Here is a 12,147-nt window from a genome sequence, read left to right as displayed (position 1 = left end):
ACAACGCAATGTCCTTATGCGACAAGGTCTCTCAGATGTGCTGTGGAGGCTCTTCCCAGCAGACCGGAGCCCCACTGACCCACTGGGGGATGAGCTGGGACAACAAGTGGCTTCCAGGGATCAGAGACCAGTAAACAGTCATAAACAGGACTTCTTCAGGCTCAGAGACAGGAATGGGACAGAATTCCACAAGACGGTATCTACAAGTTGCAACAGTGGCCACACATCTTACCAGCCTGTGACTCACAAATTTCACACACGGCAAAACCCAGGTTCCACCAAACAGTGGTGATGCCAATACTCCCCATAGAGGCTTGTTTACTTTTCGGGGGTATGTGTTGGGGAGGGTGGTCACATTGTCCATTTCTGCCGACTGAGGGTTCTCCTCAAACCTTCTCCTCTACATTTCTTTCCCTCCAGTGGCCCGGGAATAGTTTAGGGAAGGAGGCTGTACTCATCACTGCCACTCAGACACTTGCAAGGCGACACGCCTGAGCTCTTCACACACTCTCCCCCGGCCTCACCTCCACTGCTTGCTTGAGAAGAGTCATCTGGAGCTCCTGCTTGGACAGTACCTTCTGCACATGCAAAAACACATGACAGGAGTCAGGGCAACCCAGCAGAACCCGAACCGGCACACAGAACGATGCAGGATTTAAACAAAGTTTTTGAAAGGGACTTACTAGTCGTGAGTCTCTGAGCAAGCACTGAAGACATCTTGTGTAAAGTGCGTTCACAGAATCCTGAATTTAAAGAAAGCAGGTGCACAAATTACACCTCAGTCCGCAACAGCACCATTTCCATCAAAAACACTGAAGACCCATTTTTCAAGAACTGCTCACTGAACTGAACCTGCGATAAAAGCAGGCTTACAACTCCTAGCCTGGAAACTATAGAAAGACCAGGTCAAAGTTCTACAGATTTTTGAAAAACTGTAAAAAGAGCAAGTAAACAGGATAAAGGCATCACTTAACCCCCCTCTAAAGTTTTCCATATCCTTAAGGACCTTTAAATGACCAACTGCTTAACGACCGTTAGTTTTTTTTTAATTAGGCAAATAATTATTTCACTTACTAAGCGGATTCCCCTCAGAGCACAGAGCCCTCATGCACAGGATCAGGAGAACCAGATATACTGTACTGCTCAGTAATTAGAGCAGGGCTGTTAAGCACCAGCTCCAAGAAGCTGCAGGCTTCTTCTGCCTTGTTTCCTGAGCTCTCAATGATTTAACAGCTCTAATGATGTGTTCATGGGGGCAAATGTGATATTTTCATACCTTGCAGTAGTAAGGCAACATTCCAGGCAGAGGCTGAGATAGTTTCGTAGCCATCTATAAATCATGAAGTGCTTAAAACCAAGGGAAGAGACTGTTCAATTAGTCCCAATAAGGGGATAATTGGGACAATTAAGGATGTATAATAACAACTAATGAATCAATTATATGACACAGGCACTGGACAATAACGCAAGTATACAAAAAGAGACACAAATTAAAACGGCAAACAAGTTAAAAGCTAGAATATAAGACAGAGTTTTAAGATAAGATCTGGAAAGTGCCGATTTGTACGATCCGATATGGGAGTTATTTCACCGTCTTGGAGCAACAGAACAGAAACAGAGCCTCATGCTGGGAAGTGAAAGACGACCAGAGTCCCAACAGCTCAAAACGACGTGTGGGTGCGTCTGGGGCAACAGGTCAGGAGCAAAGTGCTCAGAACCTTAAGGGTCAGCAGCAGTATCTTCAAAATACTCACACATTTCAGTTTAGGCTAAAATCAGAGCAGCTGGATTCTGAGAGTTCTGAGAGCTCTGTGCTCTGAGGGGTCATGCAAATGTTGAAACAGAGGGTCCTGTTCTGTGAAACAATATAAAAATCTTCCTTTTTTTAAAGAAAATCAGGGGGCTCCTCATGGTATGTTTTCCACACCAACGACAGTAAATCTGTGCTCTCCTGGCGCAGCGCTGGGCCCTCAGCCAGACATGTGCTAGGAGCAATTATTCATGCTCAATTGGCACGGCTTCTTCAGTTGGTACTTGAAAGCGAAGAGTGCAAAATGTTTTAATTGATAAAAGGCAGCTCCTGTAATTAGCTTAACGCAATCACTTTAATGCGAACAATTGTTTAGGCTAAAAAACAAACAACATAACATCAATTAAGTCCTTCACACCAGAGGTGTGAAACTCAGTTTTCCTCCACACAGCAGAAGGACATGCGACTCTGCTGGGATAAAGCCTTTCCCTTCTGCTGCAGATGAAGAGTTAGGGCGAGAGTGTACACACATCAGTTTATACCAATAGTTGAATCTCCCACAGGCCTAAGCTTTTAATTTTTAATCATCTAATTGGATAGAAGCTTAATTGGACCACTTCAACACTTTTTCCAGAGCCTAAGCTTTTGGTGATTTAGAGAGACACGTCCAAGCTGCTGGACAGAGGCCCTCAAGCACCTGAACTGTGCGCCTGTAGATTTGGGTAATCTGAGGACATCAGTGTGGCACAAATGAAGGAAATGTACTAAAATAAACTAAGCTCCAGGCCTCAAGGATATCTGTGTCTACGTGCAGCTGCCTGTTCTGTTACCAGGTCTTTCATTTCTAGGGAACACTTTGCTGCACAGCCTAGCACCTGCCTCACAGCTCCAGGATCCTGGGTTTGATTTCAGCTTCAAGCGTCTGACTGAAAGCTGCACATTCATCAAGCATTTGCTTGGGTGTTTTCTGTGCACTCCGGTTTCCGCCTTCCTCACAAAAACATACTGTATGTGACTGACTGTTCTATATTGTCACTTTCTCTCTGGCTCTGCAGCGGAGGAGGAGAGCAGTTTCCTTATATACAAACACAAATCTACGACAAATTTCTTCTAACATGTTTGCCAATTGGCTTAAAACAGTTCATACTTACAAATCTGAAAAACCTTTGAGAATATAAAAAGTAGCCTTTTAGCTTCATGGATGATTAGAGAGGAACAAATTATATTAATGATGAGAAACAGCGTTCAATGAGCTAATTTAGATTTGGTTGGCAATTAGACACTGGATTAGACACTAAAATGTACCACCATACCTAGTCATGCACAGTATGGGTTTGCATCAAGTTGCAAGTTATTGAAGAATCTGATCAATCTGAATTAAAGACTGCAAAATGTCAAGCTTGGTTTCTTCTCATCCATACGAAACAAAACTGTATAAATAAGAATCAAATTTGGGCAACATTTGATTTGAATGAGGCTAAGAAATACCATAACTCTTTCATAATCACTACACAACATATTACAGTGCTGTCAGAGCTGCCCTTAAATAGCCTGATTCACCTGACTGACACAGCCAGGTAGTCACAGCACACAGGTGAATCAAACTTCCCGTCTGATTACATCTCCATGACAACTGGCACCACTGTGCAGGAAAGAAGGGGTGTGGCAGGCTGCCATGTCAATGCTAGCTTGCTTCACAGCACCCCAGCAGGGGCAGGGGTGAGCAGGACCACAGGAACACGATTATTCACAGCTCTGAATGACAGACACTTTCAATTGAAAGCTAAGAGGTGTTTTGATGAGCTGTTTTTTTTATTATTGAAATAATGTTAACAGCAGGTTGGCAGGTGTCCTTTCAGAAAGGGTTCTTTTAGAATAAAGATAGACTGCTCCCAAGAAGAGCTACACAATTCACCAGGCTCTCAGCTCTAGCTTTTTAGAAACATCCATCATTCCAGAAGTCTTTTACCTGCGCACATGAGGTTAATCTTTTCGATGAAAACTTACTATTTGGTGGCGGAGCCCTTTCCTTTCGTGCTCCTTGAAAGTATTCCGAAAAGCGGCGACGAACTTGTCCAGCTTTTCTGCATGCCGACCCAAGAACTCCTTGACGTCCTCCACGTTTTTCAAACAGTATGGAGCTGTCGGAGCAACTATTTCCACTGGGGGAGAGAGCGAGCGAGAGGGACGCAGAAACGATAAGGAAAAGAATAATCAGATTTACTGAACCAATGATTTCTAAAAGACACGGGGAGAACACACAAACTCCATCCACATGCACCCTGGGCCTGGAACTGAACCCCAGCGATGGCAAGGTATTCTGAAAAGAACCAGTACATATTTTATAATACAGCAAGAATGGGACAGACAGTCTAGACATAAAGATATCCTTATAGGTAGGGCTGCATGAAACTGTATTTCCTTCTTACTTTAAGCAAAGTATTTCAGCAGGCCTGAATCATGCTAAATAACACCGGCACACACAAGACACGGCACTCTTTAGACTCGGAGGAGTACCTGGGCTATGGGCGGTTTCTACAGGGCGAGCAATGCACAGGATGCTGTAGCACTGCTCTTTTTCATTGTAGAAGGTCTCCTCGAACAGAACGGGAACAGTGGGCGGTGTGTTGAAGCCAGCTCCCAGCTTGACCAGGCTGTCCTGAATGACCACCTCCTGAAAGGCAAGCGATCGTGGCCACTCATGAGTCTACAGCACGCCCATGACATCATCCAACAGCGAGATGTTCCAGGGGCCTGTTCGGATGAGCTCAACCCGAACACCTTCTTCGGGAAACAAGCACAGGAGACTTGAGGGCACTGCTGGTCCCTCTGCCTTCCTGAGTCTGAGCCTAGCTGCTGATCTGGTTTCACAAGACTTCTAATACTTGTAAATGTTCCATTTTTTTTAATAGTTAAAATAAAAAGTTGATCACAAACAAAACTGGTACCCTCCTGACAATCATAATTGGCAGGCTACCAACAAACACAACAAAAACCCCACCATCAGATTCACCAGTTAGGCTGTAAGGGGCTGGAAAACTTAAACTAGGCCACGCTGCTCTGTGAGTATGTTGTGTATAATTTAAAATATATATTGAATCTTACTTCAGTTCTTTCTTTTTTATACCATAATTGATTTTCCTTGCTCTTTTATTTTATACCCTTTTTATAAACCTGTTCTCCTCTGCTGTGTAGTAAGTAGTTGCAAAGGGCACCATATTGAATAAAGGAAGACAGATTAAGTGGTATTTTCAGAATCTTTAAATAGTTTAGTACCCTTTTTTCTGTGTGTTATATACAGTATGCATGTATTTCCCTTTTTCAAAATAGAGACAAAAATGTGCTAGAAAAGTACTTCTGAATTCTGCAAGGATCCACAAAAATATCTATTTGCAATGTTTTTTTTTATTTTTTTAATGAATTAAAGGCAAAAATAAGTCAAAGCAAGTGCATACTTAAAATAATAACACTCACCATTCCATACTTTACAAACCAAAGGTGTAGCCTATCCTGTAAACTGCAGAAGTTCTACACTTATTGGTCAAATATTAGGAGCCCATAGCAAATGATATGAGAGAGCTGCACCAACAGCTCGACCAGACTTTGCCATGTACAGTATTCCATAAGGTTTTTAAAAAATCATATGCAAATCCCATCCCAGGAAAGCAGGCCTGCCTTGAGTTGGCTCCTCATGTCAAGTACATGTACAGCTGAAAGAGTCTGGACATTTGACTGGAAGCTCCTAACAATCTGACCATGTGTACAATATGAGGCAACCAAAATAAACTGACGTAGAAATTTTGAAAATTAAAAAAGCACACCACAAAGACTTGACAGTGAAGGTAATGGGCACTTTCAACTACTTTATTAAACACTAATGAACGTTACTAACGAAAAGCCATTATTTAAAGTGGAAGGTTGAGAGATAAGCGTGTACTGTACATGCCAAAGTAAATCATCCAGCATTAATAAAATATTTAAAACATCATCTCTGCAGAACAAGTGGAGTTAAAGAACAAAAGAAGTACTGCAAAGTAAAGACAATTATTCGGTTTTAAGTTTAAGTTGAATAATCATCTCTTCTTTTAAAAAAATGTTTCAAATTTTTTAAATTGGTAAATTTTCTTAGGATTTTCCCAGCCAGTCCTGGGAATTTACAACATATCATATGTTTACTTTTTACAAGTTACTGTATGGTCTTTGAAAAAAAACATTTTTCTTTTTTTTCAGAGAATGATGATACACAACACATTATTGCCACCGCAAGCTCAAATCTCAGACACCATGACAGACAGGTCTTTGTTTATAGCAGATGTTTATCCCCTTGAAATTGTGTCATGTGCATGTATGTAAAATTAATGCACTTGTCCATTTTAGGCATTCTGGTTAAATGCAAAACTCTGGCCACCAGGGACAGGAACTGGGAAACCATTTCAGACAGTACACAGCAGGGAAAGGCTTTTAAATAAAAGATTAGGAGCTGGATGGATCAAATGCAAACAGAATTGCTTTCCAGTTAAATAAGCCGCATCCTGTTTCTGTATTTTCCACTGCTATGACATGGAGAGAAACCTGCATTATGGTCAGCTGCGGCAGAGTTTTTAAAACGATTGCAGGAAAAACGCGGATCAGTCACACAGAGAGCACTTCTGACCCCACTGGCTCACGGTACCTTTCCACTGAGAGTCCGGTAGCCTCCCTCCACAGGCAGCAGGATGTAGCTCTCAAACAGGGCCGGGTCATAGCTTCTGGCAGGCAGACTTCCGCAGCACGGCACCAGGACCTAGCGGGAAGCACAGGCAGACAGGGTGAGGGGGAGCCCAGGGGTCAGTGTGCCGTCTGCTGATTCAGGGGTCCCCGGTCAGCTCCTGTGTCACTCCTGGGAAATTCCCCTGTCTCACTGCCACTGCCTGCAGCTCTGTAATGGAGAACTGAGCAGGGCTGGGAAGCAGAGAAGACTGAGGCAGCGCAGGACCAGGAGTAGAGGGCTCGAGCTCCCAGTGCCAGCGCAGAGCTAGGAGACTGGCTGTGTTTGCTGGCTTCAGGTGCCGCATGGCACACAGCCCGCCGAGCGCGACAGGACAGGGAGCCACCTTCACCCCCAAAGCAAGCACAGGACGATCCAGACTCTGACTCGTCAAAACAGAAAAGCAAATGTGGTTCACAACTCTGCGAGTCTCTAGCGCAGCACCGCGGCTCTTTTTTAAAAAAAAAAAGCTTTTAAAGAAGGGTCTTCTAAAAACCAGAAGGTTCGGATGTGCAATCTGAAGTAACTAGTGGAGGCCCAGGGAAGCGTTAAGGATTTTGTGTTGGGTCCGGCCGACCGTATGTGCTCTGATGAAGTAACCTGGAGGACCTGAAGGCCAGTTTTAGAGACGGAGCCTCTCAAGGAAAGAGGCGGAAGGCCGACGAAGCCCCAGTCAGGCACAGTGACTGGATTCTTGCGCCTCAGCTGACAGGGATGAAGCAAAATTGAATTAAGCCCAATCAGAGTCAATTTCAGATGGAATAAACAGATTGTGGCACTATGGAAACTAGCTAAGGAATCAACAAAACTAAATCTGGACACAAACCAGCCATAACTAAACTGTGTACCGAGGCAATTAGCCCCTCAGCAGAGGACAAGGCCGGTTTCAGCGCAGTGCACGGAGGAGAGCGATCACATGGAGGCCGAGGTCAAGCCAGCGGGAGGAGATTAAAGCAGCGCTCCCCAGTCCCCAGCCTCCCCACACAACTTCCCACAGGCCCCACTAGTTTCCCACAGCCAGCAGCCATATCACCCTGCAACTCACAACTGGCAGCCCACTGGAGCTCAGCAGGTGTGAGCCTGGCCAGTACCTGGATGGGAGACTCCTGAGACAAACTAAGGCTGCTGCTGGAAGTGGTGTCAGTGGGGCCAGCAGGGGGCGCTCACCCTACGGTCCATGTGGGTCTTTATGCCCCAGTATACTGATGGGGACATTATACAGTAAACAGGCACCGTCCATCGGATGAGACGTAAAACTGAGGTCCTGACTTTCTGTGGTCATTAAAAATCCCAGGGCGCTTCTCAAAAAGAGTAGGGGTGCAACCCCGGCGTCCTGGCCAAATTTCCCATTAGCCCTTACCAATCATGGCCTCCTTATAATCCCCATCTATGAACTGGCTTCATTACTCTGCTCTCCTCCCCACATTATAATATACTGAAACAAAGCTTCTTGTTATTCTTTGGACATGTACGCTTTTTTTTTCCTTTTTTTTTTTTGAGTCAAGCAGATTAACATCAAGAAGGTCAAGCAACCTGCTAAATCAAAACGGCCACTTGCTAAAACTAAGAACTACACCGAAGGATAAAAAGCCACCAGCTAAAATTCTAGCTTAGTACAGCATTGAAACAGGCAAAGTACAGCTAAGAGGTGATATTAGTGCTCTAACGGGTTTTAAAAATGTAAGCAGAGCTGCAAAGTTTCAGGCACTCCAGAAACAAAAGGCTGAGGCTTGAAAAGGTAGTTCTTGTGTTCTTGAACTCTTTCGCACTTGGAAAATGGACGCGCTTTTCATAATGCTCATTCACAATCAGAATGAGTTTCTGTCCACGGAGCCACCTGCACAATGCTTGCTTTACAATGACACAAGGGTGCGCTGTTAAAGCAGGTGAGGGCTCTAATGCAAGCGAACAGCAAATGACGCGGTTTTCAAGTGCGCACGAGACAGAAATGGAACCTAAAAAAAGAAAATCTCAATCAATTCGCCATCGGGAGCCCTTTCAGCCTGCTGCACATTAATTAGGCGAGCAGTCTGAGCTGTAAGAGCATGTTGTTTTGATAAAGGTTAGGTTTGCTTGGGCCGAGCACCCTGCCGAGCGCCATGATTGTCACCTGTGGGTTTAATGATGAGTTAAGAGCTCATTAATCAGCCCTCAAGCAACACATCTCAGGCAGGTTGCCTTATTGTTACTTCTTTCTCTGGTGTTTGAAGGAGCCACTGTTTTTGCTACATGGCCTGAGGCTTTTCTTTCCCTCCGGCTACTTATTCCAGACACTGCAGTCCCTCCCTGACATCACACAATCCATGCTTCCTGGTTGCTCCAACGCACTGACATACTGTACAACCGCTGCTGTGCTCCTCTACCGTGGACTTCTCCGGGTTCAGTTCCTGGGGAGCTATGTGTGTGATGTTTGCATGTTCCTCCGGGTGCTCCAGTTTCCTCACAAATCCAAAGACATGCTCACAGGTTAATTGGCTCCTGGGAAAACTGGCCCTGGTGTGACTGTGTCTGCATGCCCGGTGACAGTCTGGCATCCCATCCAGGGGGTATCCTGCCTTGCGCCCACTGCTTTCTGGGATAGGCTCCGGCTGGCAAGCTATCTGTGCAAGGCTGGATACACGCACACCAGCACGAGGTGCAGAGTAGCAGGTTCTTGCAGGAGAGACCAGTGTAAAACGAACACTTACAACACCATGGGCTTCTGCGACTCTGCTGCACAGCTCTGGGCGCTGCTTTTCCAGTGCCAGGTAAAAAGGGTTCTTCAGGATGTCCTCATCATACACAGCCATATGGAAGTCCGACGGGCGCACCTGGGCAGGTAAAGAGACAAAAGAACTTCAACAATAGCACCTGTTCACGTCTGCAGCAAAGACCTTCACCCTTCCCTCCTGACATTGTTAATGTCTCTGTAGGTCTTTAACAATCATCCTGTAAGACAGATGTCAGAGAAAGAGAATTTTGCACATTTAAATTTGAGTAACAGACGGGGTCAAACCGTTACCGGCTAAAGGCACAAGTCACCCCCGACTGGCTGAAATTCATCACGGTGTCATTAAGCCACTGATTAGCTCAAAGAAGAATACAATAGCTCAGATGAAAAGGAAACGATCTTTTCATCAGACAGAATGGAGTTTTGAAACATTTCTGTCATTTAACTGACAGCAGGTTGCGTGTCAGAAACGTTCGGGGCTCAGTCGCGAGACGCGTCACTGGGAAACTCGCTCTCCAGACTCGTGCTAGAAACCGCTCCCAAACACTTCACATGCTGTGTGAAAGAACTGTTGAAGTAGGGGTCAACTGGTTAAGAGGCTCACCTGAACACAGGTTGCGGTCTAAGACTCAAGAGTGCATTTGAACCCGGGTCTTGTGCCCAGCTGACACAAGGTCCGCTGTCCCTGCAGCACAGTGGACTTGTGACCTTTCACCTGCAGGCCTGAGGTGGAGGAAGTGACTTGTTCAATTACAAGGGGCCTGAAGGAGGGCGAGTGGGAGGAGCACATCTGTACTCGCTCATCTCTCCTGTGTGAGGTTGCAGGTTTGAGAGCACAAAAAAACAAAACTGGAGATTCCCAGCAGGTGGCTACAGAACTGAAACAACGGATCACTCTATAATGCAAAATAAGGATTAAAACAGAAGCACATCTTCACAACCACAGGTATTTTAGAAAATACTACTATTCTCTGACTATTTAAAATACAAAGTCGACACGGAGGCATGCCCTGCAGTTAAGCCTGGTGTTGACCTGGAGGACAGGCCCTGGCACATGGATGTAGAAAACACTCTTGGATTGTGTGGATTTCGCTACTTCTTCACGTCAACGTCTCCGATCCAAAACCCTTCAAAACAACAGTGTTTTGTTCCTATATTTCTGCTACTCGGTGTTGTAGCCAGCTGCCTCTCAGCTGAGCACATTAACTGGAAAACAGGGAATGACGAGGAACAGATCATTCACAGCTGAGGAACAGTGGCCTCACATTGCTTCTCCGTGAATAGCTATTCAAACTTCTGGTCTTCTTACAAAACCATACATTGTTTTTGGGCAAAGAGTGACTAAATTGTACAATGTGAGTGCAATGTTTGTGCAACATTCTAAAGTATACAAAATATCTTATCTGTACATCTCCTCAAGGATTATCAGAGAAGATGAACAGATCCACAGACCAGGAAACATTGCTCCTTGCTTCCTGTTTCCCACTATCCAATATGTTCTTCAAAAGAGGTTTCCTGCAACGTGTTGTGGCCATCTCTCCAAGAACCTATATTGTCGTCAGAGATTTTAAAAGATTTGACACGTACTGACCTAATAACTGAAGTCTACTGAACCATAATGCTATTCTTCTGGAGCGAGACTGTTAGATCCCACATGTGCAACACGCAGCTTGTGTTCCTAACCAATGCAGTTACAGTACATGTTCCTTTTCCAGGACTGGCTACTGTCAGTATCCAGGGATGCTATCAATGCTTGGTCCCTGACAATTGCTCAATGTGACCATGTTTTTCCTATATTATTCAAGATTTCCATCAGGAAATTTGTATTTGCATTATGCTCATTTGGTACTTCAGTTAGTTTGATAGTATGGAATTTTCAGCCCGGATACAATCATCTCTAAATTCTGAAATTCATCTAACAGATGTCAGAGGGTCACAGACTTACAAACCTCCCGTGCATGAGGTATTCCTGTAACGATAACCTGACTGGCACCCGGGCTGCATCATTCCTGCTGCAAGGAAGAAAGTTCAACTTTTCTAAGCTTCACCTTACTGGAACTGGCTGCGTTCTCTCTCTTTCCAGATAATATAGTGGTAAACTTTATGCAGCCATCTGACAGTTAGCCTGCCAACTCCTACATTTTCAAATGAGTATGTAAGAACTGATGTTCAGCCAAGCAATAGAGAGCATCCTACTGGAGCAAAGGGAGATAAAGAAACACTCAGCAACAGGCCCCGGGCTCCACTGCCTCCACCTATTGCCCTATGGATAAAGCAGGGGCAATATCCTTTCTATGTGAAATGCATTTATCACACCTGGTTTGTACTAAATAACAGATTTCATGCCAACTCGGATTTTGGCAAAATACTCCAAAGTTCAAACTTGCATGCGAGAGAAAAATCACTAGATACAGCCCAAACACTAAATGATAGTCGTACCCCTGGGATTTCTCAGACATACGTTGACATCATTACCAATGTGCTTTAGTGGGGTCAGATCATTTCAAAACAGAGTGCCCATGTGGCGAAAGGTCGAAAGGTCAGCTGCAAGACCTTCCTACAAGAGCTGCGGCCCTCGTACGGGGTTTTTTGGGGTGGCACGTTTAAAACAACGTCTCGCAGTCTCTACATCGGATTGAATCAATACCTCCTGAAAGAACCCATAAAAAACCACGGCTAATTCTTCTGATGCAGAAGGGTGCTAGGTGCAGAACAACCCCAGCGAGATGTGATGCCACCACTGCAGGCTTCTCAGTGCTACTGGCCCCTCAGCAATGCCCCCGACCTTAAAGAAAGTCCTCAGAGAAAAGCCTATTAGACAGTTGTACGCAGCCGGTTTCCACTCACTGCCTGCAGGACCAGTCCTGCTTTCTTAACCACCCATCCATTTTCTCACCCAATTTCTAATCTGTCCAACTCAAGGTCACAGCAGCCGAAGTC

General features: G+C 45.0%; 1 protein-coding gene across 5 annotated transcripts in view; it reads right to left on the bottom strand.

Annotated features, from left to right (window-relative positions):
- ankrd27 (ankyrin repeat domain 27 (VPS9 domain)) overlaps positions 1-12,147 on the bottom strand; it is a 43,723-nt gene that overhangs the window by 24,816 nt on the left and 6,760 nt on the right. For all 5 annotated transcript variants that reach the window (XM_015368039.2, XM_069181218.1, XM_015368043.2 and 2 more), the window contains exons 2-7: positions 9,185-9,307; positions 6,423-6,533; positions 4,268-4,424; positions 3,758-3,912; positions 684-743; positions 525-578 (exon numbers count right to left, since the gene is read on the bottom strand). In XM_015368039.2, coding sequence (XP_015223525.2) covers positions 525-578; positions 684-743; positions 3,758-3,912; positions 4,268-4,424; positions 6,423-6,533; positions 9,185-9,286 — 639 coding nt within the window. In that variant the 5' untranslated portion in view covers positions 9,287-9,307. The remainder of the gene's footprint in view (positions 1-524; positions 579-683; positions 744-3,757; positions 3,913-4,267; positions 4,425-6,422; positions 6,534-9,184; positions 9,308-12,147) is intronic.

This window comes from Lepisosteus oculatus, chromosome 20 (assembly GCF_040954835.1).
Source record: "Lepisosteus oculatus isolate fLepOcu1 chromosome 20, fLepOcu1.hap2, whole genome shotgun sequence".
Lineage (NCBI taxonomy): Eukaryota > Metazoa > Chordata > Actinopteri > Semionotiformes > Lepisosteidae > Lepisosteus > Lepisosteus oculatus.
Note: the sequence above shows the minus strand (reverse complement) of the source record. Positions and strands in the feature narration are given on the sequence as shown.